The sequence below is a fragment of the Spodoptera frugiperda genome, chromosome 27, assembly GCF_023101765.2.
Source record: "Spodoptera frugiperda isolate SF20-4 chromosome 27, AGI-APGP_CSIRO_Sfru_2.0, whole genome shotgun sequence".
Lineage (NCBI taxonomy): Eukaryota > Metazoa > Arthropoda > Insecta > Lepidoptera > Noctuidae > Spodoptera > Spodoptera frugiperda.
Window position 1 is genome coordinate 8,600,789 of NC_064238.1, and position 14,402 is coordinate 8,615,190.

At 34.7% G+C, this 14,402-nt stretch overlaps 3 protein-coding genes across 4 annotated transcripts in view; all 3 read left to right on the forward strand.

Moving 5' to 3' along the window:
* The first annotated feature begins 91 nt into the window (after positions 1-91).
* Positions 92-1,893, forward strand: LOC118263826 (pyridine nucleotide-disulfide oxidoreductase domain-containing protein 1). The gene has a single exon (XM_035576017.2). The coding sequence runs from the start codon at positions 370-372 to the stop codon at positions 1,786-1,788; it is 1,419 nt and encodes a 472-aa protein (XP_035431910.2). The 5' UTR covers positions 92-369; the 3' UTR covers positions 1,789-1,893.
* A 740-nt stretch (positions 1,894-2,633) lies between these two features.
* Positions 2,634-8,441, forward strand: LOC118263355 (vesicle-associated membrane protein 7). Its single transcript, XM_035575285.2, has 4 exons — positions 2,634-3,106; positions 3,190-3,418; positions 5,424-5,491; positions 5,815-8,441. The coding sequence occupies exons 1-4, from the start codon at positions 2,903-2,905 to the stop codon at positions 5,968-5,970; spliced, it is 657 nt and encodes a 218-aa protein (XP_035431178.1). The 5' UTR covers positions 2,634-2,902; the 3' UTR covers positions 5,971-8,441.
* A 173-nt stretch (positions 8,442-8,614) lies between these two features.
* LOC118263354 (proton channel OtopLc) overlaps positions 8,615-14,402 on the forward strand; it is a 69,751-nt gene continuing 63,963 nt past the window's right edge. Inside the window, exons 1-2 of one of the 2 annotated variants that reach the window (XM_050705617.1) lie at positions 8,615-8,744; positions 9,654-9,993. In XM_050705617.1, the coding sequence (XP_050561574.1) occupies positions 9,770-9,993 (224 nt within the window). In that variant the 5' untranslated portion in view covers positions 8,615-8,744; positions 9,654-9,769. Of the gene's footprint in view, positions 8,922-9,653; positions 9,994-14,402 lie in introns of both variants that reach the window. The other variant, XM_050705618.1, reaches the window with a different exon arrangement.

The window sequence follows — 14,402 nt, forward strand, 5'->3', positions numbered from 1 at the left end:
CTTGCAGTTTGCTTGTAGTAAAAAAAGTATCTAATATTTTAGTCGATTATTGTACAATAGCTTCATACAAAATTGACGTATTTATTGTAATGGAATGTTTGGAATGTCAAGTGTCAAACGTCATAACAAACGAACTCGAACTCACGAAGTTCTCTATTTTGCACTGTTGAAAATCGTTAATAAACCAAAATATTAATATTAAATAGTAGTGAACGGCTAAACCCTATAAAAGTTATTGTGAATCCTACATCTGCACGTAAATTTGTCATAACTAATAACCTAAGTCATCGGCTAATCACGCAATGTTGTGTAATTTGAAATAAGTTGATAATTTTCTTGAATTTCTGTGATAATATTTAAGTCTTTATAATGCCGGTAACAGAAGTAACGTATCTGGTTGTTGGTGGAGGAATTGCCGGTGTAACTTGTGTGGAAACTTTAGCAATTCTGCATCCTGAGGAGACACTTGCCATAATCACTGCTTCTTCTTTAGTAAAGAATGTAAGCAATGTGAGTTTCTTTGCTAAGACTATTGTAAAGTTTGATGTGAATGAAACAGAAGCAAGTTCCTTGATGAGAATTCATCCAAACCTTAAAATTATCTTTGATTCTTTGAAGCATGTGGATACACACAATCAAATTGCCTACACATATGCTGGTGATGAAATTAAATATAAAGTTATGTGTATTTGTACTGGTGGTGTACCTAAATTGATAAGAGACTCAGATAAAAGTAAGAGGATACTTGGAATCAGAGATACTGAGTCAGTGAAAGAATTTCAGGAAAAACTTAAAACAGGCCGGAGGATGGTAGTAGTTGGCAATGGTGGTATTGCATCTGAGATAGTACATGCTACATCTGGCATACAGAAAGTGTGGGTAATTAGAGATGACTACATATCAGCCACATTCATTGATCCTGGAGCAGCAGAGTTTTTCCAAAACACATTCAAGAATAAAGAGTCACAACCCAACCAAAAGACTGTTATTAGAAGACATGTATTTACTGAGGAAGATCAAGTGGTTTCTTTGAATAAAGATCTTAAGTCTGCAGCATTAGGTCCAGATTGGTACAGAAGACTAGAAGGAATCAAAGATGACAAGGGTGTACAAGAACTTGAGATTGTATACAAGGTTGAGATAAGTTCCGTTGAAGAGAAAAGTGATAAAGAGTTTCCTCTTGAAGTAGTACTTTCAAATGGTAGAACTATTGAGTGTGATTTTGTTGTATCTGCAACTGGTGTTGAACCTGCTGTGAACTTCTCATGGGATAAAGAACCTGTGAAAGGGCCAGAAGGTGGTTTGGCTGTAAATGAGTTCCAAGAGACATCTATAAAGAATATTTTTGCTGCTGGTGATGTTGCACATGCAGGATGGGAGCATGCTGCTCATTGGTTCCAGCTTAGACTGTGGACTCAAGCAAGACAAATGGGAGGAATGGCTGCTAAAGCAATGCATGGTAGAGTTGTAGGGGAAGAAGTGTTACAAGATTTTTGCTTTGAATTGTTTACACACTGCACCACTTTATTCGGATATCAAGTCATTTTACTGGGGAAGTATAATGCACAAGGATTAGGGAATGATTATGAAATCTTGCTGCGAATGACTCCTAACCATGAGTACATCAAGCTAGTCCTACAAAATGGAAAGCTGCAGGGAGCTATTCTAATTGGAGAAACAGACTTGGAAGAAATGTGTGAGAATTTAATTTTAGATCAGTTGGATTTGACACCACTTGTGGATGATATTTTGAATCCAGATATTGATATTGATGACTATTTTGATTAAGGAAAACTGTGATTACCTACTAGTTGTTATAACAATGTAAATATTATTAAAAATAATATATTTCTATTTATACATGTAAATAATAAAATTATTAATATTTTTGCAGTAGTTTTTTTCCTTCTGCCTCTGATACTAAACATAACTGATGTGATATCAGTATTTTACATGGAGAGATTGTGCTGCAGAACTTGGTAAAGGTAGCTACATTATTGGATTAATAAATCAATTATAGGATTTAAATCTGAGTCTGAACGATTATTATTTAATAGGGACTTTTACCTCCCCTCTAGCTGTAGCAACTGTCGTAAATGATATTCTATAATTTAAATATTCAAGCATGGAACCAGTGATGATACGGGCCGGGCCGTGGTAGCGGTATTGCGGTACATAAAAAATTATAAATATTTTACACGTGGTAGTGGAATTCGTCTCCGATCGATTTAATAGGGCTTATTCGGGCCTATTACTATCATCGATACTCATAAACTCGAGTAGTGACTCAAACATTCGTCTGACTCGATTAGAAAATGGATGAATGATGAATCATCAAAGCTAACGTTCGCACATATTTACTAAACCAACTTATTAACTACACTAAGTGAATCATTGTTATTATATTCTTATACATATTTTCGTGGAAATTGTCGATAGAAATTCTATTTTGTTATCAATGAAAAATGATTAATTTTAGTTGATTATAATTTAACAGTTTCTGTAGCTAGAATTAATTAAAACCTTTTTTTATACAATGATATTTCATTAATTTTACAGTATTCTGACAATCGATATCGAGAATCGATAATATATTATAATCGAATTCACAACACTATGATCGTCAAATGGTCGAGCGAGTCGTCAAAAATTATTTACAGATTTGACGTGTTCCGTGTATTGTACACTGCGTGCATTGTTTTTCTCGATTTATTACTTGCTTTACATTTAAAACTAAAGTCTAATTTCAAAACATTGCATTGTAATCATAACGTATTTGAACAATAATATTCATCGATAATTAAATAAGTGCATAATTTTGTGTGTGAAAGTTAATAACTCGGGTCGTTTTATCCTTTGTTTAATAAATCCACCGACGTAGTATAGTTGAAGAATATTCAAGATGCCTATATTGTTTAGTGTCGTTGCCCGGGGTACAGTGCTTCTAGCTAAATATGCGTCGTGTGCTGGAAATTTCACAGAAGTTACGGAACAACTTCTGTCGAAGATACCTCCACATGATGATAAGTTGACATACTCTCATGGAAATTTTCTGTTTCATTACATTGCGGAAAACAAATTGGTTTATTTCTGCATCACTGATGATGTAAGTACAGTTTGTTTGTACCTAATCTCTAATATCTATAATTATGTCTGGACTTGTAGTAAGTTTTTTAAATATTGTTTTAGAAATTCCAACGTTCGAGAGCATTCTTATTCCTAAATGAGATCAAGAGGAGATTTACGACGGCGTTTGGCGACACAGCCCAGACAGCCATACCTTATGCTATGAATGGTGAATTTGCCCGAGTGCTAGCAACCGAGATGAAACATTACAGTGACTCTAAAGACTTGGACACCATATCTAGAGTCCACGGAGAGCTGGATGAACTCAAGAACATAATGGTTAAAAATATTGGTAAGTAAAGTAGCTAATTTAGTTGATTCCATTCTTATTGTAACCAATCTCCAATATAATATCCTAATTGGATATGTTTGACTCTAAACCAGTTTTAATTTGATCTCAATGACATAAGTTTCTGACTAGACATGAATATTGATATTCTATGTATTTTCTGGTAGGTAGAACCTTGACAGAAATAGATTTCATTAGCTAAATATCTATAAATTTTTAATGGCAGTTGAATTACAAACCTATTTCAATTCTAGTAGGGTATATTTAGGTGTAAATAGTAATAAATTAATGGTGTGTTCTAACTATTAATAAATACTATTTGACATATTAAAGCTAATGACCCTAATTTGTATGTTTTGAAAACAATCAATTAATTTTTCTTCTGATACTGATAACAAATAGTTTGTTTGATTATTTGTAAAAATTATGTTATCAGCCCTTATCTCTGTTTGTATGCATTATACCTAGCTATGTGTCATTAGCATGTGTGATGTAGTGCAGAGGTTTATTTACTCATAAAAGTGATTGACATATACATACCTACCTATTTAATTATGTGTGGTATTATAAGTCATTATTTGTTTACTTTACATGACGGACCAATGCTACATATTCATGCATAAATTACATTCAATTAATTATTATAATAAACAGATATTTCAATTTGATTCTGTATACATACAGTAGCTACCCCCTCACGGTTTCAACCATCCTACTCAGCTTCTTTTGTTCATAGTGTGATGTTTTATAGCTTTAACCTTTTCCTCGATAAAAATACTTTTTCAAATCGGACCTGTAATTCTGGAAATTAGTGAGTTGAAACAAACAAAGTCTTCAGCTTTGTATAATAATATAATTGAAATTTACTGATATATCACACTGAATACAAAAGGTTAATGTACTTGAATATGTTGTAAAGGATACAAAATAAGGAAACTACAGTAATAATAAAGTCTTATTCTGGTTTGACCTACTATTTCCTATCTTAGTACAGATTTCTATTCACACAATAGATAAAACAATGATTCATACAATTCAAGAATTGTTATTTGATGTGCATATTGTGTGTGTATAGCTTATCTCTTTAAAACCATGATACATTACTTTGTTGCATGTTAAAACCTATAGATAAAGAATGCAGAATTTGTTAAAAATGACAATAATTATGGCACAAATATTCTACTTAATATGGCCTTGGAAGTATTTATAGTTAAATGCATGCAACAAATTGTACCTGTGAAGGCATTGAAGGCCTTACAATAATTTCATGTAATGATTCAGTCATGTTTACAACATGATCTAAGATTCATGTAATTATGAAAGAAACTTCATGACTAACAAGACTGGTAATTTGTTTGATTAAACATCAATTGCTTGCATTGGTTCTCTGAAACTGTTGGTATAAAATGGCAGTGTGATGGTATAATAAAATTCACATTAATATTATTTATTTAATTTATTCCATTTAACAGTTACAATGGTAGAAAACCAATTAAAGTAACAATATTTTATTATTATTATTGTGCAGTTGTTCTTATTCTTAACAAATGTTTAAGTACACAATGGTGCTTTTTTGCACAAAACAAAGGAAGTCTTATTGCAGTGATTATGATGACACACAGATGAAGCGTCCATGTTAAATTAAGATTGGTGGGTGTTTTTTTTTGTATGTAACTGTTTTTGTTTTTACCCACCAGATCACGCCACTGAACCATTACTTCCTAGTAGGCAAATATTTTCTTGTATTGTATATTTACAAACAATCGACTAGAACTAGGTTTGTGCTACAAAAACAACTATGATGTGGCAATACGCATTTATTCTTAATCTAAAGAACTAAACTATTTATAACACTGAGAACTGAATAACTCTCATACAAATAAAATAAAACCGTTTACAAACATAATGTAGTTAATTAGAAAAATAAATAGCTACGTTTTTAGTTCACTGTTTACCTACTTTAAAGTTGATCATTTGAATTAATGAAGCGTTTTTAATTAATTTCCAGATACTATGGCGATGCGCGGGGAGAAATTAGAATTACTAGTGAATAAGGCAGACAATTTAGCAACTGGTGTAAGTATTTAACTTTTAATTCGGTTTATCAGGATATACACCAAAAAACAATAATTTTATCGTTTTCCTGTTTTGGAAAAATAATAAATGATAAGTATCTATGTAAAAAAGCATAAAATACCTATATTAGGTATTCGTTACTGACTACCTCATTAATATGTATCATCTAACTATTGAATGCAAGGACATTTCATAAATAACTGGTTTAAATGAAGAGAAACGTAATTTTAACCAAATATAAGAGATGCTCATAGTGACAAGATTTCCTTAAAAATAGGAATGAGATTTTAATTAATTAACAAGTAATAATAATACTGTTTCAGTCTGTCTCCTACCGCAACACATCGAGAACGCTGCAGCGGTCCCTGTTCTGGAAAAATGTGAAAATGTATGTCATAATGGGAGGAGTCGCAGCCCTAGCTGTATACCTGGTCGGAGCAATGGCTTGTGGCGGCCTCAAGTGGGGCAACTGCGTCTAATCTACACATAAACATGTACATACATTTATAATACTAGAACAACACATCAATGGTACCACTCGCCATTCATATCTCTATTTCGTACCCTATAAGAGCGATATTCGAAATGCAAGTTTTACCATTGACGTACGACAATCAAACGTATCAACATTAAAAACGACATTAAATTAATTCCGATATACTTTTGAAACGTTATTGTTCTAACTAGTGTCGAATTATTCCCTTATCATAGTTTGTAATTTTACCGGGAATTCAATAGTGGCTTTAAGTCATGTTTTATTTATTGTAGAAAACAGGGTTAAAAAAATAGCTGCGTCATTCTTTTTGCCAATTTGTATCAAATGCCATTTTTCAACCGATTGCAAAAACTGATATCTCTATCAGTTTTTATTACTATGAAATCACTACTACATTTTATCGGTAAGGTGACTCTTCTCGTCCTTACTAGAATATTTCATATTATATAATCGCGTCAGTTATTTGTAATCTGATATCATTACACATGTACGTCTAAATTAGAGATAGCCGAGTAGGAAAACCTTCATCCGTATTTATGGCAGTCCCAACCCATTTATGGTCCATTTAATCTTTATCTAAACGATTAGAGATAAACATTTGATAAGAACTTTGCAAATATATTTAATTTAATTATTTTTTATGGAATACAAAAAAAATAAAAATAAACAAGGTCGTCGTCCGTTTGCGTTATATCGTGCGTCTGCGTCATTCGAGTTATTGATTTTAAATTTGTTCTTCAATGTTTTTACGCATTTCATTTACTTAAATAATGCGTTCCGCGAAACATACTACTATGATATTTTTTTATAATAATTTGGGAGTAAAATCATAGCCGGATCTCATAAGAATTTTACATGTATTGCGTGGAATTCCTTATTCTTCAAAAGCAATTAAGAAGACTGGCTGATAAGAAATTAGTTTGCGCGGGAAGAAAGTTCTAGAAAAGTATTTTTGGAAGAAAAAAAATGCATTATGGTAGAAAAGTGAAATACAGCAATTTGTTTAACGATTCCAAAACACATGATAATGTTGTACTTATAATATTGATAGTAGGTATATGGAAAAATATCGGTATTTGAAATGCCATTTTCGACAACAATTTTGCCAAACATCTGTTTAAATATAAATAATTTATTAATATATTCAATGAATTATATTTACATTGTTATTCAGCATTTTTTTTTGTCTTGTTGCTTGCCCGACTATACCTATTATTTATGTTTTATCTTGTTAACTTGAAGGTCATATTTCTTTAGGACATTTCCTTTTTTTTTGTAACAAATACTTGTGACGGATAACGCGCTCTCCGATATTTTGTTTTTTGTTATTCCGAATTTAAAATTTATTCAAGCTATTAAGAACTGGTTTATAGAACACATTTCAAACCAGTGTTAGAATTATTTCCATGATGTTTTAAAAATGTTCCATGTTCAAAATATTTGGTCTTTGCACTGTTGAGTGTGTGCAGCCCAATTCACTGTTTGTTCACACATGTTTTTATATTAAAATAAGTATCTATTTGCCAATGTAAAATTCCAGTTCAGCCTAAACTACTATGGGCTTACTAAAACTGACTATTTAGTCATTTTGTCTTAGAAAAAGTAAAATGCAATAATCTGACGAAGACTAAAGCTTTATCTGTCTTATTTTGTGTTGTTTCAAATTCTTTATAGTAAAATATTAATTATTTAGAATAAGATCATACCAAAATATTGAAAAAAATTAAATATTCATGTATATGTAGGTCCCTATAATAAATATCAATTGTCGTTGATTTTTGATAATGATAAAAAATGTTAGTATTGTACTAGGTTAATATGTTAGGTAATATTTATGAATAATTCCACACCTGTGTGATATCTGGAGAGATGGAAACTGTTTTCATGTTAAATTAATTATGTTTAACGACTTCATCACATAACTGTTTGACGAGGTAACTCGACTGGTCTCAAGCTACTCTTAGGTCTCATATTCGTGAGCAGTATTGCGCGATTAACGATCTTGCTAATGTCGCGCAGCCCACTGACAGTTACCAACATAGTTAATTTAATATGTTTCACGAGAGTTTAAATACAAAAATGTTTTCATGTTATTTCCAAATAATTTATTTTTCTTATATTTAAAATTCCAGAATTCCGAAAATATAATTGAATATATTTCCATCCAAGAAAACAATAATTAAATTACTTATATAACTATTGTATCGTATACACAACTGATATTAATCAAGGCATGCGTTTAACATGATTATGTCTACGTAGAAGAACTATTATAAATAATAAGCTCAGCATGTATCTCGAGTCTAGCATAGTGTTCCGTATACTACACCAAACATGTAAACACTTGTTTTAATAAAGACTAAAAGTATTGTGATATTGAGTGTATAATTGAATTATGTAAGTATAATAATTTGTTTGATATGTATAGAGATATGTTATAAACTTTATAGGCTACTCTCATTGTTTCATTTTCAATAAACACCGTTCGCGTGTCGGACGGTGGTAATCCCATCTAGTTCCTGTTTCGATAATGTAGTCAATGGCACCGCTTCCCGAATATCGGGTGGCGGGTGGCCGTGTGAGATTGATCCCGCAGTTGGCCGGTGCGAGGGTGCATCCCCCGCCCTTCCCGCGGCTCGTGCGTTCGCGGCGAGCGGCAATCGCGCGCCAACCTCTGCCGCGGGAGGGCGCCGCCGACGCCCGTCGCGTTCCTATATCACGCACGTGCTTGCTACTACAACGTTATCGTGTATCGGTGTGAGTGACTGCCCGTTGAATTATTCCGTGTCAATACGCCTCCGCCTCTGCCGGTGCGATGCGTGTCTAGCATACGTATCGCACGATTGGTTGTCGTGTGTAAATGAATATGTTTGTTCTTGGGCATTATTGTTGTTCCCGAGGGATCGGCGGCGATTGATATCGCTCACGGATGTGGTATTAATATTAATTTTGAACGTGCCTTATCATTATTATTGAATTTACTAAAACGTTACTCTTGTTCGGCGCAAGATTCTCAGCCGTTCTTATTAGATTCTATTATACTTACATATCCTTTTGAATTGTTGTCATTGTTGTAAGAAGCGCGCGTAACTGAGGGGTCCAAGGATAATTTATATTAATATTTATTAATCCGGTCTGAACGCGTTTGTTACGATGGCTGTTTGTACTTTATTGTACTGTACCGTTGACCAAAATGAGAGTGAAGATATATTACCGGAGATACATATTCATAACATACCTGCCGTACGAAACGGGGACGTTTGATTGATAGCACCTACGTTTAGCTGTTTCGGTGGTCGTATAAGTAATTGAAAAGAAGCCGAATGCGAGTACGACTCACCGCTAGGTAGGCTGACGCACACACAGCTAGTGGGTATGCCAGTGTGCGTCGGTTATTAGTGGCACAGGAAGCGGTGTCGATTTTAGGGAAGGTTACATTAGGAACGGTTCACAGGTCATTGTTCTTTTTACATAGAACCGACCTTTTTTGTAGTGCGACAAGATAAATTGCTATTGTTTGTGTGTGAGCCTTTTTTGTACGCGATGAAGATAGGAAATATTTTCATTAATTATCTACTGAGCTTTTTGAATGCGTCTTTTTGTTTTGTAATTTAAGTAGGTAACAATAATGTAATGCTCAAGAACAAAATCTCATTTGATTTCAAGTTCAACGTTCGAAAATGGGTTAACTGCGCTTTTTGGGATGTCGCTCAAAATTGAAATGCGATAGTTCTGACTGACTCTTTATTGTGAAAGATGAGGGAATAGAACAGTGTGACAAAATGGATGACAGTTCACCTGACTTGTCGCTGAAATTGCGACGAGGGTCCAGCGACTCTCGCGAGTCGTTTTACATGGACTTCGCGCAAGGTATCGACTCGGACATCGAAGAGGTGACGACGATTGAGCGTGTGATTCCTGAGCATCCGGGAGGGAGGACGGAGGGTGATGCCGACACTCTGGCGACGCCGTCCGGTCTAGAGGAGAACAAGGAGCTGGGACAATGGTGCGTTTGTATTTTGTTTTCATCGTATTTGAAAAATTGATATAAGTTTTTGACAGCCAATCAATCATTTTAGTCGATTTTGGATGTTTTTTTGTTGAACTCTGATTTTTATGGTGTATCGTTCTTAAACAACTGTTTACGTTGTAAATGGTGGGCGTTTGTCTTTTGACGTGTTTCTGTTACTTTTGCAACAAAAAAAAAACAACTTTAAAATATTCGATTTGTAGATGTTGATTGGTTTCAAAGACCCTGGCGACAGTGACAACGGAACATGCAGGATGTGTCCGCGTAATTAACATCTCACCTGCATTCAACACAATGAGCAATGTGAACAATGTCGCGTAAAAGGGGATAAGGTAGCCTTTGAATAAACACCAGTTGTCACGATTTGACGCAAACAATCACCATTAATTGCCGATCAACTGTTAATCGGTTTAAGAGATTCTAAGACACGATTACTTCCTTACTAAAAGGTGTTCTAGGTCTATTTGAGCTTTTGCCTTGAACAAAATATAGGTACCTACATGAAAATATTTTTTATATTCAACGGTTTTAATGAGTTTATATTGTATGGTCATCAAGATTAAGAGTGTGTATCAAATAACAGTTTGATTTGTCGTCAGAAATGAAAATTTTGATTAAGATTTGAGGCAAACTAACAAATAGGGCAAGCTAAATAAATAAAATCGTTTAAAAATAACAAATTGTCTACCTATCTAGTTGTAGCTTAATAAAGAAGTAGATACTTAGGCACCTATTCCCCTATAGGTACCTACTTATTATACTCTTTGGGTACCTGTGACATTAATTTGTCACCTGTCCTGTAGTAACTTAGCTAAAGGTTTGTATCCGGATATGTAATAAGGTTTGCTATATGAAGTCCTTGTATGTAGGTACGTCGTTACTGGTTGGTACATAACAAAACACCTATTTGGTATGCGTGCAACATTTTCACGGCCCTAATTCATACAATTTTGTGAATTTTGCCCCAATTTTCGACAGCAAAATGACATGATCGGGTTGTTACACACATTTACATAATCATGATTGACTTTCCACTGTATGCTTCTTTGGAATACATGTGTAAGCACCTATATAGGTAAGTAGATGTAGGGTGACGTTTGAAGTTTTGCAGAAATCTGTGATGGATCTGTATAAAGACTTAAGAAAACTGTTTTTGGGTTTGTGTTTTGGGGAACTCTAATTAAGAACATGCTAAGGTCAAGTGATTTCTAGAGACTTACGTAGGAAGATAACTATTTGCCGTTAGGTAAAGGAAATTAACACAACACTAAACAAAGAAAGAGGACAAGAAACGTCTACAAACGGTCAAGAAACTGCAGAAACGCTTCTAAAATTGTGTGCCAAGTCCCTAATTCATAATTACAGCATCGGAACTTAGAGACGAATTTCCGTCTTCAAACTATCTTGCTAAATGCTTGTTCATACATACAGATATTATAGTTTAGTTAGTACATTCGCCAAACAAAGCAGTGCAGTGGGAAACCCGAGACGGTTTGTCTTTACTCAGATACCGACCGCCAGACGTCTAGCCTAGGACCTGTCTACTTCAATCTCTCTCGCAATAATTATGAGATTCACTTAATCCACGGCACCGTGGAACCGGGCCAGTTAATCTAAGTTGAGATAAATTCTATTAAGTTCACGGCTTGATTAATAAAAGTCGTTAAAAGAATAACTAAGTAAGACCGGGAAGTTGGTAATCTTTCTTGATGTTAGAAAACTTATTTGTGGACAGCCTCCGATTCTCGAAGTCGGAATTTTGGGTGGGATTTTATCAACAAATCGTTTTTGCGTATATTTTTGTCTTTACACAAATAAAAATGTTGAGGGATGCTTGGTGAAAGGTGTTATTTTGTTCTTTCGTCCAATATATCCACCGTTTTCAATAAATTCGAAACAATGCATGTAAAACAAATAAACTATTGTGAACAAAACCCATAAAATCCATATCCCACCAACAATATACGAATCCCAATAAATAAATGGTTTCAATGGCGACACTTAAATCATTTCGTCTATCCGATTCCATCGGTTTGTTTTTAGAGCTGTGTTTGATTTGTGTACGCTACATTTGATTTTCATACATTTTTAACTAGCTAGCGACACCCGCTACACTGGGGAGCATAAAATGATGCTCTATTTATTCAAATTGCTCTGAGGGTTACCCACGTATTACCTATCCATAGCAACATATGGGTTCAAAATTGGTTATAGGTAAGATAGGTAGGTGCTTGTAGATAGTTTATTGATTACTTACCCCTTTTTATCAATTTCCACATAAAGTTTATACTTTTAGTAGCCACGTTCGAAATTCAAAATGTTAGTTTTGAATTATTAGGTACTCTACCAGTTAGGTAGTTAGTGTTTCTTAATTCAAACACTTGTAGATGTTTCTTCTCCTCATGAAACGCCAACGATAGGCTTATTTTTCCAAGAATACCTTCCCAATCTATGCTTCAGCTCATTCAAATAAATCTTTCGAACAAAAACACTCACTTGTCCTCGATTTTTAACATCTATTCCAGTTAGGTAAACACAATTGGCGAATGGAGGAAAAGGGCCGAATTTCTTGGGTCAATCGTATTACGGGTACGTAGTGAAGTACAAAGAAATGAAGCGGAACATGAATGTGTGTCAACGGGACCCGTCAGACGGGTCGCTATGGGCTTTCTCTCGAACACCCCGGGGTCAGATAACAGACCACATGTCGTGCGGCTGCGCACCCGGCCTGACTAACGTCTGTCAAGCTTCGTTCTAAGAAGCTGCCAGTTGCACTATTGTGTAACTTGTTACTTATCTGTTTTATTGAATTGGTGTTCGATAATGTTTGTTTTTTTTTAATATTTTATTTGTTAAGGTTGTAAGTTTTGAGGATCGTCTTTATGTTTAGATGTTTTGGATTGTTTAGCTGAAGCATTGAATTTGTCTACACGATTGTTCACTGAAAACCGACAATGTGTTGTCGAAAATAGTCCGTAACATTATATTTTTTATCCATGTGCTAAGTTTCAATTCAACATGCAAGGAAAGTGCAGACAAACTGTAACCATATTACCTTCATAAAATGTAGCGGCAGGAATTGGCGCCACCGCCAAGTTTGGCATCAAATTACCGACGTAACGGGAATATATGAACTGCTTGAGTATCACGTGTGCCGCGCCGACAATGGTGGAGTATATCAGGGCCAGACGTTGCTCCGAAACATTTATAAAGTTGACTCATTTTACAGAGAAAGAATAAAAGATGACAAATCTCGTCATTCTTAGTTTTATTTCTCAGAACGACAACTTGAACAGGACAAACGTCTACTTTTCCAATTTGTCTAGGAAATAAAAATAAAGCATCTTTATTAGTTCTTTCGAGAGACGTTAAATTTTACAAGCTTTGTGCCGCCTCCGGTTCTCTCCGACACCCGCCCCTCGCCGCCTCCCCCACAGAATCACGCCTGTCCTCAGATCCACGGCGTACAATACTTTTAACACTTCCATTCCCACTTTTCGTACGGAACCGTAATAAAGATACAATGCTCGAAAATAGACCACCGTCGTCGGAATTAAAAAGCGTGAATGGCGTCCCTTTAATGACTTTTTTACCGTCACTCGAACTGAATAATTTTGTCGTTTCGTTCCAATCATTCGTGAAGGGTTTTATTAGGGAGTCATTCCATTTTATTTTCATGCTGTCGAGTAGATAGGTTCGTCTAACTACCAATTTGGAGTGTATGTCCTCGTTATGTGGAAGAGGGACGATTTAATGAACCTTTGTTGCGTCCGTGTAATGAAAAGTTGCTGAGTTTCAAATTGCAATTTAGTCTCGCAACAAGCGAAATTTTGAGTGAAATATATTGTAGAGGCAGAATTTCATATTCTGATGATATTTATGGAACCACCTTCAAACTAGGTAGCCTAGATGACCAAACCTCATTGACACTCACAAAACATACCACATCTGTAATACATATATCAGAAGCTACTACATATCTTCAGGCAAGTATAGGCACCGCTTTGTCATTTTGCAGTTACAGTCTAACATACCGCTTAACCACGACATACACTCAGTTGTCAGCTACCCCCCGTCACCCGTCGGATCCCGTATCCTGATATTCTAGTGAATGACTTTATGCGGACATTGGGTTTCGCAGCTCGGTGGATCAGTGTCGCTGTGGGTACCTGTTTACCATCCATTTGTCATATATGTGTAGCTATGTATAAAATTTTGTAGGAGAACATCATATGGATAACAACAACTATAACTAAGACAGGGAAGAAAAACTGTATAGCAAATATGGAAATTTCACTCTAGATACATAAAGACAATATAGGGTAACCTTTATTAATCTTAATTAGGTATAGCCAATAAAACATTTACAAACAAATATATTTCTA